General features: G+C 38.6%; 1 protein-coding gene across 1 annotated transcript in view; it reads left to right on the top strand.

Annotated features, from left to right (window-relative positions):
- The first annotated feature begins 7,235 nt into the window (after nucleotides 1-7,235).
- The window catches only part of LOC124126613 (uncharacterized protein DKFZp434B061-like), a 30,860-nt gene continuing 22,791 nt past the window's right edge, over nucleotides 7,236-15,304 (top strand). Inside the window, exons 1-3 of the mRNA XM_048393868.1 lie at nucleotides 7,236-7,323; nucleotides 8,089-8,492; nucleotides 10,417-10,518. Of these exons, the coding sequence (XP_048249825.1) occupies nucleotides 7,236-7,323; nucleotides 8,089-8,492; nucleotides 10,417-10,518 (594 nt within the window). The remainder of the gene's footprint in view (nucleotides 7,324-8,088; nucleotides 8,493-10,416; nucleotides 10,519-15,304) is intronic.

The following is a 15,304-nucleotide window of genomic DNA, read 5'->3' as shown; positions in this document are numbered from 1 at the left end:
GAAGTAGCGCACGAATGGCCAACATTGCTGACAGTTATGATGCAGGTTCGCACGTTGAAGGAGTTTGCAGCAGGTGATAAGTTTCTCACTGTCATCACCTTTGACATGGCACTGTATGAGAAAGCATTGCAGTTAGTTGATTCCAGGCTAGATTTAAAAGGCAATGTTATGCCTAGACTTGGTGAGCTGCAAGCTGACACGGCCGCTTTAAGAGCACTCAGCTCTTCAATTGAAAATTCGGGATGGAAGCTGATCTGTATGGTTCTGCCACCGTCCGACAGATCCTCAAATGCGTTTGCTACGTGCACACATATACTCATACATGGCACTATATAAACTGGCAATTCCTCGAGGATAACCCTCATCTCAAAGTGGTGTGCATTGAGGCAACTGCATATGTAGAAGATGCAGTCCAGGACAAATATACGATTTGACTCAGGAGGATCTGGTCAAGAAGCTTCAGGATTGGGAAACAGAGAAGTCAAAGAATGCCATGTTTAGATCATTAATGAACTACCTGCATCATGGAGAGACCATTCTATTCTTTGTAGCAGCATCCTAGAATCCTGATCTGAACCTTCACCTTGAAGCAGGAGAAGCTATATATTGCAATGGATAGGATCAAGTACAAGCGACTTTGGCCACGCTACATACTTGATATGCACGACCTAAATTTCAACCACCCTGACATATGGAAGGAATTTGAAGAAGGCAACATAGCTGTCACCACAAGTGACATACCTTTTGTATCCATTGAGGCAGACCATGCCTGTGAACATTTGAACAAACTAATGAAGGTCCACGCCGGTCTTATTTGAATTCCAATAATTCAAATGCATGACAACGCTTCTTCATGGCTGCTCCTGAGCTTTCTTGCCTGGCAAAGGAATTCAAGAGCCAGTTCAGCATTGAAGAAGCAACACCATTGAACATCACAACCTTTCCCCAGCTGCAGTGAAGCGAGAGCATGGAGAAATGAGCAAAATCAAGGCTGCAATATGGACGCATGGCAATCCATTTGCAGTTGAAGGCCATGCACTCTACAACCTGATCACCCATGCCTTTACCCCAGACAAGTATGTGCCCCAGATCCTGAACATAGATGACACTGGGCCAAAGCTGTATGAAGAATATGTTGCTGGACGAATCAATGGAACTGTCAGTCTTTGGTCATCTGTAAAAAGACAAAACAACAAGATGCTCACATCTGGAAACACAAAACATGCAGTCAAGATTCGTGACACAATGACTGATATGAAGGTGACCAAAGATCTTTATGGCAGACTGATGGTGTTGGCCAGGTCAAACCGAGATGTGGACCAGAAGGAAGCTATTGGGAACTATGAATTTACATTGACACCAAGGGCGCTGTTTGCTCCAAACGGATCAGTGTTGATATGCAGTGACAAGTCCAAGTTTATACATGTCCTAGAGAAGCTGGTATCTGAGAAAGGCAGTACAATGGGACTCTTTGCCAGACGAAGAAGAGTGGTATTTGTCCTGGTGCTGACTAGGAAGCCAGCAACAATGGTTACAGTGAGAGATCTGAGCCAGGTTTTGTATGAAAAACTGATGAATCTCACACAAAATTTTGATGAGATTATTCTTGCATTTGACACTTATTAATCTCATTCCCTGCAGAGTACAACCAGAGAAAAGAGACGCCATGGTCAGGACCCAGTTCAGTACCAAGTCTCGTCACGATATGGCTGAAATATTGCCGATGTGACGTTAAACTTTAACTCACTCACTCACTCAGTACCAAGTCAGAGATGAGACGAGTATAAAGCACATACCGATGGGCAGATTCCTATCACATGACAAGACCAAAGTAGATTTGACTGAGTACTTGGCGAAAAGGACTCTGGAGTACAGCAGAAGTTCCTCCAAGCTAGTCATCACTTCAGAATCTGGTACAACTAAGAGCAACAAGGATCTCGGGAATTTTGATCAAAACAACCACGAGGAAGCTGTCACCTTGATGATATATATGTCTTGCAGTCTCTGCAGCAAGGCGACAGCCAACTATGATTTGCTGCCAAAGAGTACCTCCATCTCAATGACATCGGATGTTCTGCAGATCAAATCATTCTGGGATGTTCTAGGTCCAGAAAATGCGAAAGCTTTACCTGCATTCCTTGCTTTCTCAGGTGCTGACAACACTGGAAAGTTTACAAGAGTTGGCAAAGTTACTCTGTTTAAGACCTTCCTTGAAGCTGATGAAGACATAATTGAAGCCTTTATAATTAGGATGCTTTCATATTACGCCAAACTATCAGAAGAGCCGATGAAAAGTTTGGCCAGGTTTGTGTGTTCTGTTTATTGTCCGAAAGGAATCCAAATTAGCAACATTCCAGAGCTGCGATGGCACTTATTCTGCAAGTACATGGCGGACAGTAATAAACTGTCACCCACAATCGGTGCCCTTAAACATCTCATAATGAGGGTACATCTACAGGCTCGAGTTTGAGGCCAGGCAAGCATTCAACAACAAGTTCTACTGGATCCGATGCAATATGACTACCACAAGGACGTCGGAGGTCAGCTTAGACCAACTACCACTGATGTTCTTCCTGCACCAAAGGCTATTATCGAGATGGTGAGATGCCAATGCAAAGGAGATCCTCACAGAGGTGTTCTTGCGGGTCAAAAAGCTTATAAAGTGCACTAAACTCTACCCAGTGTGAAAATGATGAAGACTCACGTACTGAAAACCGAGATTCAGATGACAGTGATGATGAAAACGATTACTGATACATTAAAATGACAATCATAAAGTGTGCCCACTGTTGATGCTGATTTGAAGTTATATGAAGATTGTTTGATAGAAGTATCAAGATGTTAATCGCAAGCAGAGACACTATTTCAGTGTATTTGTTTTAAATTTAATATTTTGTGGTTAAAAAATGGTTCTTCATATTAAATATCTTACTTTACATTATACTTGGATGATTGTTGTTAGTCTGGGTGGATTCGTGATTACTTAAATCATATGTTTATTCAGCAATGCTTACAATATGTGTGGTCTAGAGGCAAAGTTATCGAACAAGTTGTGTTTTATTGGTCGCCATTTTGAAAAGCCAAGATGGCCGCCATAAAAACCCTGAAAAAAATGGGAACATCAGTTTTCCTGTTCCCTATGTCCTAACAATTCTAAAAATATATAGTTTATCAAATCTCCAAAAAATTCCAACAAAAATACATAAGGAACTGGACTAATGGCATGAACTCTTGAAAGGTGTGCTCTTAAGTTATCTTTCCTGTTGAATGATTTCAAACACAGTTCACAGGGAAACAGCTCAGGAGTTTCAAAACATGATTTTTGATGTGTCCATAAGGTATATTTTGAAGAAAAAGATTTCTGACAAGAAATACATGTATAAACCGGGCAGGTAGGGTGACTAGACATACTGAATCATATTCCTTTGAGAATTTCTCCACAGAAGATGACAAACTCACTCCAGTTTTTATTTACATGTCTGACAAATGATTGTGATTGCCCACCAGTCTGTAAAAAACATAAACAATTCAACTAATGAGCATAATTTGGAGATGGTTTTATGTCTTTATCAGTGTAACTTAAAAAACACACCAAAAAAACAACTATAATAGCATCTAGGTTAGTTACAAAATGTGATAATGAGTCTCACCTACCTCACCGACTTGTAGACACTTGGTTCCAAGAAAAAAACCACACAACATGGAAAGTGAGCAATGTGCAACCAACAGTTGCGGAGAGTGCTATGAGTGACTTCTCCAGATTTTTTTTTGCTTTTTAAGTGCAGCCTTGTGTTGGAGATTTGTATAACAGCCAATCCAAAGTGAAAAAATATAGGCGTTGTTCGTGCATATGTAAGAAATTGTACAATGTGACATTATATCCACCAATCAACGACAAGAAAAAAAAATGTTGACAACCTGCAATTTCTTTAAAAAAAAATTTAAAGATGGTATATTAATGTTAGGGTGTGATCAGTGAAACTTGTTTGGTGAAATCTCAAGGTTGTAACCAAACAAGTTTCACTGATCACACCCTAACATTAATATACCATCTTTAAAAAAATAAATTAAAAGTTAATGTAACTTCTGAGTTTAAAATATATACTGAGAGGCAATGAAAACGCAATCCAATTTTCAAACGTGAATTTTATTAACATAAGAAAGTTTCAAAGCTTGTATTAAGTATATTAGCAAGGACTGATCACGATAGAGAAATTCTGTATAGAGCAGTGTCCAATATCATCAGTTCCAACCCCATTTACAGGAGGGAGATTGAACATATCCTCGGTATCTGGTGTGTCCACCTTGAGCACGAACACAAGCTTGCAAACGCCTTGGCATGGAATCACATAAACGACGGATGAATCTGCTGTCGTCTCACACGCCTACCAAGTTCGTCCCACAGGTGCTCAATTGGGTTCATGTCTGGTGACTTTGAGGGCCACTGCATGACCTCCACGTTGTTTCTCTGAAGAAAATTCCGTGGCAGGATGGCAGTATGGGGCCTAGCATTGTCATGCTGAAACACTAGCCGGTTTCCACCATGCTGTCTTAAGAGAGGAAGCAGAACTGGCTGTAGAACAGTATCCACGTAACGTCGTGCCGTCAAGTTACCTTGCACAATAACAAGCTGTGATTTAAACACAACATTTATGGCTCCCCAAACCATTTCTCCTCCACCACCAAAGCGATCTCGTTCAATAACACAAGGTCGCACATAACGTTCACCTTGACGTCGGTACACGCGGAGCCGTCCATCTGGGAAAGAGACGTTAAAGCGAGACTCATCAGAGAAAACAACACACCTCCAACCGACGTTGCCCAGAAAACCAACTGCTGCAGCCCATCGCTGTCGTTGAAGTCTGTGATTATGCGTTAAGATCTGACCTTGGTACGGTCGACGTGACCGTATCCCTGCTGCAGCAAGACGTCGACGCACAGTTCGACTGCTGGTGGATCTTCCTCTGCTTCCGATAGTGTTGATAGCAGTCTGTACAGCTGTCTGAAATCGTCGTCGGAGGTGTTGCATGACAATATAGTGATCCTGACGTCCTGTTGACACCCGTTGAACGCCTGGGCGTGGCCGATCCTCCACCCTGCCTGTGACTTGGTAGCGCCTTCTGAGACGACTGACAGTTGATGGATGGACATTAAAGTGTTGTGCAACGTCAGTCTGTGGATTGCCAGCTCGCAGCATTCCAATGGCCTGGTGTCGCTGATCTTGGGTTAACCGCGGCATAGTGCATATGGACACCAGTTTCAAATCATGATGTGATTTTATAGGGGAGCAATGTGTACTGTTTGCATGCAATTCAAAAATCATGTCGTTCACGTGCATTTCGGACTGCAAGCTGAAGATGTGTTTTGGTGTTTTGTTCAGGATGGTGTGCACACAACCAAACATGTCTGTACACACGACGACAGACGACAATTATCACGCTAAGTAACATTTTTCAATAACTAATCACTTTGTTTTCTCCTCTGTTACTATTCTATGATAAAAAAAGGCTGATTGCGTTTTCATTGCCTCTCAGTATATATATAAATTGCAGAAGCAGAGTTTACCTGACATTTTTTTCTTTTCAACATGTGAAGTTTGGCAGGTTTTTTTATGTATTTGAACACATATATTTTTTGTGTTTTTGAAATTTAATAACTTTGTTGTGTTTTATGCCTTTGTACTTTTTATTGCAAAGAACAAAAAGGTTTTTTGGGATTATCTGCTTAAACTAATTATTTTTTTCTGTTTTCATGTGATCTTTGTATTTTGTAGCAAACCTAGCTTATGAATATTTTTTTTTTCCTTTTTTTCATCTGAAAATTTAAACAAAAATTTGACCCCCCAAAAAATGTTATAAAAAAAAAATCTCAAATTTTGGTTTTGCACTGATGACCTGGGCATTTCTTTTCAAATTTGTTTTTTTCTCATCCCAATGGAATGCTGATACAGCATTTTATTTCGTTTGCTTTTTAGTCTACACTGATTGGGTTTGGTTTTCTTCTTTAAAGTAAGAGTCTTGGTACGGTGGTTTCGTTAAATAGGATGAACGTGTTCAGAGACCTATGTGGTAACTGACAATAAAAAAAATCCTTAATTTATGTAAATTTTATGTCAGAAAATGACGCAGGTGTCCTTTTGTCAAAAAGACCACACATTCACATTACAAGAGCGGTACCATCTTTATCCTAAGTTCTTAAGTCCAGACACTCTGGCGCCATTCCTATTTTTCTTGCAATGAAGCATAACTCAATTAATTGGAAGTTGCTGACTTGACAAAATACGCAACTGTTTCTCTCTCTTCTATGAACATCATAGAGATTGGTCCGTTTTGAAACCAAATGATGTTCAAGGGGATGGTTTACTTTACTAATGGTATTGTTCAATATTCACAACTTCATTGATTATCTGTAACGTAAAATTATTGTCCCCCAGAGAGGATATGTAAGACCACATCATTCAAAGTACATTTATTCTTGCCACAGTTTTAGACGTAGAATATTTGTTTATTTTAAGTGTTGGCTAAATTGCATATAATCACCAGCGGCTGAAGGGATGGTGTAAATCCTGCTGGGGAGTCGTGCAGGTAGCAAAAGTATTGTAAGTCCCCACAGTCCCCAGTACGGTGGCCTAACTTTGGTTGCTGGTGATCTATAGCCCATTTTTATATTGTATTGTTGATTGAAAATGTATTCTTTTTAAAGCTCTCAACTAGTTTTAAAATCACAACTGTGATACTCTAGTTATTTTTACTGTCCTTCGATGACAGGTATTTACTCCATTCAAATTTTTGTATTTTATGTCAGTTCTCGTCACGATATGGCTGAAATACTGCCGATGTGACGTTAAATATTAACTCACTCACTCACTCATTGATTATCTTTCTATGACATATTATCAAACTGCTGTTAGTCAGGTTTAAATAAAACATCTGTCAATCAAAAAGTATTTATTTCCTGATATAAAAAACAAGTGTGCTGCAAAAATCTGTTCATTTTATCTTTTGGCTCGCCTCTATTTTTCTTTCAAAAATGGCAGACAGTAATAATAACGACGAGTGAAGAATAATGCTTGGACCAGTATCAATGTAAATCTCTACCAAGACCCTGAGAAACGGAGGGTAACTCCACATATGTTCACATATGGAGAAATGGTAAATATCTCTCCATGTCTGGGTGTGTGTGTGTGTGTGTGGTGGGGGGACTTTCGACGCCTCCTCAGCAAACATGTAGAAATAATGGATGCACTGGATGATATGGAGGTCCTGTCCGCAGACATCCTTCCAGAGATTCATGCGTCAAGGAGGAGGTATCATCCGTATGGCAGTAAGTAGATGTATACTATTGCATTTTATATGAAGAGAATTGAGATTTATGTCTCCTTATATATTCTTTCTTGAACCTGTTTCTAGGTTTGTCAGAACCATACCCGTGCTCGTGGGTTTCACCGAAGTGGTAAACGTCTGAGACCTGCATCACTTCGGGCTTTCCTCCCACATTAAGCTGACACGCCGTGATATAACTGGAAAACTGTTAAAAGCGGCGTTAAACCAAACTCACTCACTCACTCTTTCTTGAACCCCAAAAATGTAACATTGCATCCAAATGTTGTTGTTTACCTAAACTGATTCTTTTAGTTAGATAAAAAAACAACCTACAGATATATGTACATTTCATAGATTTCTCAACACATTATTAAAAACATAACCACAAGACATTGATTTTTCCCTCAAAATCTTTAAACATGCTTTCCACTTACGTTTCTGTTCAGTATGTTAAGCTTGTAAATGCAAATGATAGAAATTTGTCATACTGAGATACATGTGATTTTCACACAGTTAGTATTAAATTTCATCCTGTTTGTTAAGGTGGGTTTTTTTCAGAGCAGCATTCAAATAAGCCTTTGCCTTGTTTGCTTCATTGTACTTTTGCAGAAATAAATAAGTTTAGAACACATTATATATCGCATGCATATCAAGTAAATAGGATTATTATAGGTAGTAAGTTTGGAATAAAGTTTTGAATGTTTTTTGTTGAAATTGAAGTAGTCTTCTTTTTTTGTTTTTAAAAAGTCATTCTTTGTGTTTGAAGGGAGAGATGAATTACTGGTAACCGTCAATGGGGATGAGAGACAGGTGCATGAAGGGCTGTCCTCATTGTGCCCAATGTTGAATGCACCCTGGTATCAACAACAACCACAAGCTTCACAGTCACCCAGACCACTGCAGCTGTCGCAGACCTACCCAGCAGCTGCTACATCTACCTCCCTGGCACCTGATCCACTGCAACCAGCCCATGGTACCACAGGCCTCGCTCCCTCGATCGCTGCTACCAGAGGTGTCCCAGTGTCTGGTACTCCGACACTGCAACCAGCCCAGTCTGCCATGGTACACACTCCACCTGAGGTACCACAGACCTCCCTCCCTCGACGTCAGCTACCGGAGGTCTCCCCAGTGTCTGCTTCTCCGACACTGCAACCAGCCCAGTCTGCCATGGTACACACTCCACCACAGCAAAAAAAGTGTAGGTTTCCGTCTTCCGGAAACCTTCCGGATACCTACCAATTTTGGATCCGGAAACCTTCCAAAAAAATGTCAAAATTTGGGGGGTGCATTTTGTTCACTTAAGTGTGAAACACATAAAAAATGATCTTGAAAATACCAAGAAATTTGAAGGGGTGCTGAAGGCATCTGGTAGGTTTCCGGAAGGTATCCGGATGCAAATTTTCTTCATGTCTTGTTTCTGGTAAATAATGTTAGCCTGTGCATAACAGATAGCTGTTGTAATATTCTGTGTTACTTTAATGGTAAATATCCTCCTAAAACATTTTTGGAGAAGACAATTGTTCAATTTCAAATATTGTTCTTTTCAGATGTTAATGGTATTTAATGAACAAACATCAGTTCTCGTATAGTGATATCCTTAAATTTCATGTCCAGACTTCCAGTTTGTACTGAGAAAAAGAAAAAGTCATTGACAATGTGCTCACTTGGGCCTTTGGTCCCTAGTGAGATGATAATAAGACTATTTGTAACGGTACATGTACTTGTTATATCAAAAATGCTAACTTCATTGAAATTTGCCTCACCCTAGTTTTATGGTACTACAGTGAGCTCTTCCTGAGTTACTGTGAATTCTTTTATTAAAAGAGATTGAGAGTTAATTTGACACTGGAGTTGTAACCAATGCTCATATATGTGTATTCAAATAATATAACTATGTGCTTAATACTTCACTAATATCTCCAGAAATAGGCATTTTAGTTATAATTGCAGAAATACTTTATGAATGACTCCTTTACTATTGCCTTGATCTTACACTTCAACCCTTCATGAGTTTTCACTTTGGAGTGTGAATTTGACCTTCAATATCAGTGATAAATATTTCAAAAACTTTTCAAAGAGCTTTCCAGCACATAAACCAAATATGCAGTCCTTTGGTAGAATTCAACATATCATTGACAAAAATATGAAAATAATATAACCAGTATATGAATAAAAGTTACTATGATTTCTGCAGAAAAGGCAATTTAGGCGAAAATGTAGTATATATAGGTCACGCACAACCTTTTTCCAACTTCGACCCCTGCCAAAAGGAAGAGTTAGACCACAAACAAACTTTTTGTCTGGTTGTGACTTTGACCTTTGACATAACAGATCAATGTGTCATCAGACGTTCTCAGAGCTAAGGAAACATGTGTTATTTATTCCTGAGATGCCCAAGCAATGCATGGTTTCATAAGATAAGTGTGGCTATTAAACTGAGGCAAAATCATGAAACATCCCCATTTACACAGCTGGCAAATGAAACATAAGCAACAATCAAATTATCAATTTGTTTTATTCATATGCCTATAGTATATCGCACATTGAACAGTGTTCACGTGATGGTTCCTGATGCAGTATGCAATTTCATCCTATTCTTCAAAACTCACAGAGTGTGATAACTGTTCGCTTGACAGTACCTACGGAAAATGTTCACCAGTTCAGAGAACTTACTTTCCCTCAATCCTCCTTTTCTTTCTATATTGCCATGGATGAACAGGAACCAGGATGAGGGTATGCCAGTTGGACTATGTCTGCCGCATTGTGTTAGTAGAATTGTGAACTTTCCATTTGGTGTTTGGATCCACATTGAAAGACAATAAGTCCCATTTATCATTCCTTTCAAGTGTTTACCACATGGCTCAAGACAATAATTTCTTGAATGTCCTGGAAGGATCCCACTCCAGCTTGGCATTGGTTGGTCTTCTCACATTAGCAAGACCAGCCTTTGTGTGTCCCAGTACCATTTGGCATACAACTTCTCGGTCGGCCTCCATTGAAATAACAGGACCCTCGTCATCCCTGTCTGCAAATCACCTCTGATATCTTAAGGGGTGCACACTCTGTTAAGTACTCCCTTATCTGGTCCTTCCAGATTGTCCACCTGGAGTACTCATCCAGGGATCTCAAGCAGGACTTCGGTTTCTGCAGCATTATGTACAAAGATTTTAGCAATCAAAAAGAATTGTTGCCACATGTACTTACAGATAGAAGGGAGCAAAATCACTTAAGTTATCATATGTGAGTCTTGTTATATGCCAAACATTTAAGATAATCACATCTCAAATCTCAACCAGACAAACCAGTGATTAATGTTATGAACTCGGTCCAGACAAACCGATGATAACTGTTATGGACAATATCCCACATCATTGTGGTATGATTACATGCGATCAATGAGCCTACTCGATCACTACCTGATCTATTAATTAGGCTTGTATGGCAAGCATAGACTGCTGGGAATATTTTTAAGAGATGTCATTTAGTGATTGTTTCGACTCATCAACATGGGAAAATATATATTTACAATTCTTGTCATATAGCCAATCTATTGTTGGATGCAGCGTTAAATAAGTGAGTTGGGTTTAACACTGCTTTGAACAGTATTCCAGATATATCACCGCCTGTTAGCTTGATGTGGGAAGAAAGCCCTAAGTGATGCAGGTATTTGATGAATCCCACGAGCATGTGTATAACGCTGACAAACCTAGCAACATAATCGGGGAGAACCAGGATTTGAACCCATGACTATAGGTTTCTGCTAAGCCCAAGAGATGCAACTCTGCACAGCAAATTGTAGTGCCTAAGATAATAGGACATCTGTGCCCACAGGGATAAGGAACAAATTGAAGAAAAATTTGCAAAATAACCATATGAACCAAACAGAATAATTTCAAAATATTTATCACTCACTGTTGCTCTTCACTTGTTCCTCATTGCTTCTCTTCTATGGTCTTTCTTTGCATTGATGCTGCACAGGTGACTGTCTCTTTTATTCATCCGGACATTCTACAAACATAAGTTGCATTCACATCACAGAAATGTCCAAACTGTACATGTTGTACATTTGATTCAAATGAAAAGACCCCAGTTGTGACTTACAATTGCCCTAATTATAATAATTCATGTCAAACATTCAGAGATGACATTTATCCCCATATTTAACAAATGTCAAAACAATATTTTGACAACACAGTCAGGGTCATTCAACACATACATTACATAGGGATTAACTTGTTCAACAATGCAGAAAGATCCTCACCAAGTCAATATCATTCCATGAATTATTGCTAATTTTTCTTGAAATGCAAATTAATGCAATGCAGTATTTATTTTTATTTCCAAGCTATTTGTTTGGCTTTTCCATGGCACTGTTTTGACAGAGATCTAACCTTGATATGACACTTTGTTCAGAAATGATATGAATAAGATAATACTTTATTATTTCCAAGGAAATTTTGGTTACATTGTAAAAGCACAGAGAAACAAGTATAGGATTCATGATTTAAGTTAAATACACTCATACATACACACAAACACAACGGCAAAACAACATCCAAACACTAATCAACTAATGAATCGAGTGGTCAGACTAGGTTGTCATGATACTCTGAGGGCATTGATCTTTGCTGATAATAACAATCACTTGATTGACTGGTCCATGTTCAATTATTTACAGGCCGCCATCACAGAGCTCGAATATTGTGATTGTGATTTTTCACATTGAATTGAAATATACCATGATGAATACATGTAGTTTGTAATTATCACACACAAAAATACTCACTCATTACTTCGTATCCTCCCTATCCTCTTGTTTTTATAAATGACCTCATTACAGCCCTTAGACAAGCACAATGTGGCATCCGTGCATATGGTATGGATATTCCTGCAGTCTTGCTTGCCGACGATACTACACTTATTAGCGCATCACCGAGAGGCTTACAAACATCCCTTGATATTGTACATACATATGCCTCAAGGTGGCGCCTAACATATAATCCATCAAAAAGTGCAATAATTGTGTTCACCAAAGCAAAACGCAAGGGATATAACTGTCATTGTAAACTTGGTAATATACACATCACTACAACTGACTCTACGGTGTATCGTGGAATACTTCTAACATACAATCTGTCCTGTAAAACAAGAATTGAAAAGTACTGTCAGAAAGCAAGACAAAATATTAACTCCCTAAGATCTTTAGGATTAAATAGTTATGATCTTCATCCAATTTCAAGCGTGAAAATATGGCTCAGAATGATACTCACAACCAGCCTTTATGGATGTGAATTACTCTATGACATCAAGGGTCAACATGCCGCTCTGTTGGAAGGCACGCAAAGATATTTTGCACGCATTGTACAGGGTCTTGATACAAGATCTCCCTCAGAATCTACTATTTCGAACCTTGGACTTTGGACAATTACTGCATATATTGATAAATGCAAACCATTTATTTCTTGGTCGTTTATGCAATCTGAACTGTAATAACTTTGCAAAAGATATTTTTTGCGCGTCCATTGCAAGCCCTGTCAATTCAAAGACAATCTGTGGAGATCTTAAATCAACACTTGATAAATACAATCTGAGTCCCTACCTTCGTGCATATACTCAGTACGGTACTTTCCCTCCAAAATTGAAATGGAGAAATCGTGTTAACGAAACTATATGCAAATACGAAGAACAATCATGGCTCACAAATGTATCAAATAACGCAAGCATGTCCCGTTATAAGAGAATTCATACGAAATTAACATACCATGTACTTTGGCAATTAGCTTTTCTGTACCCGGAATATCGACCTGCTTTACAACTCTGTGTGAAAGTCTCATCACGTAGTAAACTTTCGAAAGAGTGCATGCTCTGTAATAGGCATGCTTTTGACTATGACAGCCACGTTATTTTACATTGTGAGGCGCTGATATCAGAAAGAAATGCGTTTTTCTCTTCTCTCATTGACGTACTTGACGTTCAAAAATATGTTGATTTTGAAATGCAAGATGAAACAGATATGTTATCAGTCTTATTTGGGGCTGAAACAAAATTTACTCACAATCTGGATCAACACACCTGGGAAACTATTATACTTCAGTTCTCCTCGTATCTGTACAAACTAAGGCATCTTTTGATATATATCTTCTAGTGAAAATCTGTCATCATTTAGGTATCTGAATTTGATAAACTGTGTGTAATTGTAAATATGTTGTGCCTTTTTTTATTGTGTTAACTGCGTGTAATTGAATATATATTATTCATTGTAATCTTCGGAATCGCATCTGGAGGAAATAAAGAATCTCTCTCTCTCTCTCTCTCTCTTCGTATCCTCCCTAAGGATGTCTGTGAACCTCCCCACAAACCCTGAACATGCTGAAACAGAAAAAAACTAACTTGTCTTAATCCTTTCAAAGTTTCAGTGTGAATTTGTTAAAGATTGATAAGCTGCCATTATCATGATTATTCATTGTAATCCATATCTCACTTTCAGGTGGTTCAGGTGGCAACACATGATTGGAATTGAATGCCACGTTTTGTATGACATGCACTTTTCCAGATTTATACCCTTGGTAACTAACCCGTATCATCAAATCCCAGCGTTATGTTGAGAATAAGGACACGACCCTTAAAAGTCCTACACTTGTAACTCTTATGCAAGCCCAAATCCCATGTCACAACAAACGCTTGATTGTAATAATAACAAAAGGTTTCCGAAAACAACAAAACTAAAAGGCCCTTGACGTTTACAGTAGTAACATGGAGATCAGGAAAATATCTAAATCAATCCATTCCATAAGATCTCTGTATAGAAATCATGGAACATTATGTCTCGAAGCCCTGCTACGTACTTGGCATCCGCAAGCTGCTCTTCCTTCGGCTGTCAATCGAGTTTTCGAAATACTTGACGTCCTCGTTGTGAATGGCTCCGATGGATTTAGACCGGGATTTCAGGTAAGGAATATGTGAATAATATGGATCACGTATCAAAGTTATTTATCATCTGTAAGCCACTTATTCAGTTTTATATATGTTAGTAAATGTGTGATTTTTTTGTTGTATGATAAGCAATCTACCTAACTTATGTTAATCCTTGCTAATGGGGATATAGGATGTAGAAATATGTTTGCCTACTTATATTCCTTTAACTAGATACTCTAATGTGACTCATTTTCTTAGTTTCGTACCGTCAAAGCAATCTGTGGTAGTCACCAATCTGTGAGAATGGTTAATAGACTAAACTTACTTTTGCAGGTGTCAAGAATCAAGAACAAATTAAATGACAGAAGTTTCGCAACTGTGAACATAGTGAAGTGGAAGATAAGACATTTGAAAGGTATGGATATTTTCACTTGAACTTGTTGAAGAATACCATGATGACAACTTTATCATGTTGGGAATTTTGGCGTTTGGGTAGCCTAGTGGTTGAAGTGCTGAAGACAAGGTTCGATTCTTGTCATGGGTACCATGCATGGTACAATGTGTGAAGTTCATGTCAGGTGTTCCTTGCTGTGGTATTGCCCGGTGAAAACAGCACCTTGTTATTTATTTTACCTGGTTCATGGCATCTGACAGTGACCATCTGACAGCGTGGATTGTTGTTCAGAATATCAATCACTGGATTGTCTAGAATCTTGGGCCTACCTTTAGAATACAGTACCACAAACCTTTCAAACAGGTCACAATACCCTCTGATGTAATTTGTAGTATTTCCATGGACCCTAGCATGGTGATCTACCTTCAGCTGCTGGCGATCTATAGCCCTTTTTTGTATTGTACCGTTATATATAGTGATATCTTTTATAGTTGTATGCTAGTTTTAAATATTAATCTGTGATATTCTAGTAATTTTACTGTCCATCGTTGACAGCTTTTTATGTTGTATACATTTATGTATTATTAATGTACTTCTCGTCACGATATGGCTGAAATACTGCCGATGTGACGTTAAATCTTAACTCACTCACTCACTCATTTGTAGTATTTTG

Source organism: Haliotis rufescens, unplaced genomic scaffold (genome assembly GCF_023055435.1).
Source record: "Haliotis rufescens isolate VD_foot unplaced genomic scaffold, xgHalRufe1.0.p SCAF_12, whole genome shotgun sequence".
Classification (NCBI taxonomy): domain Eukaryota; kingdom Metazoa; phylum Mollusca; class Gastropoda; order Lepetellida; family Haliotidae; genus Haliotis; species Haliotis rufescens.
The sequence above is the reverse complement of the archived record's forward strand: the minus strand, read 5'-3'. Positions and strand labels throughout refer to the sequence as shown.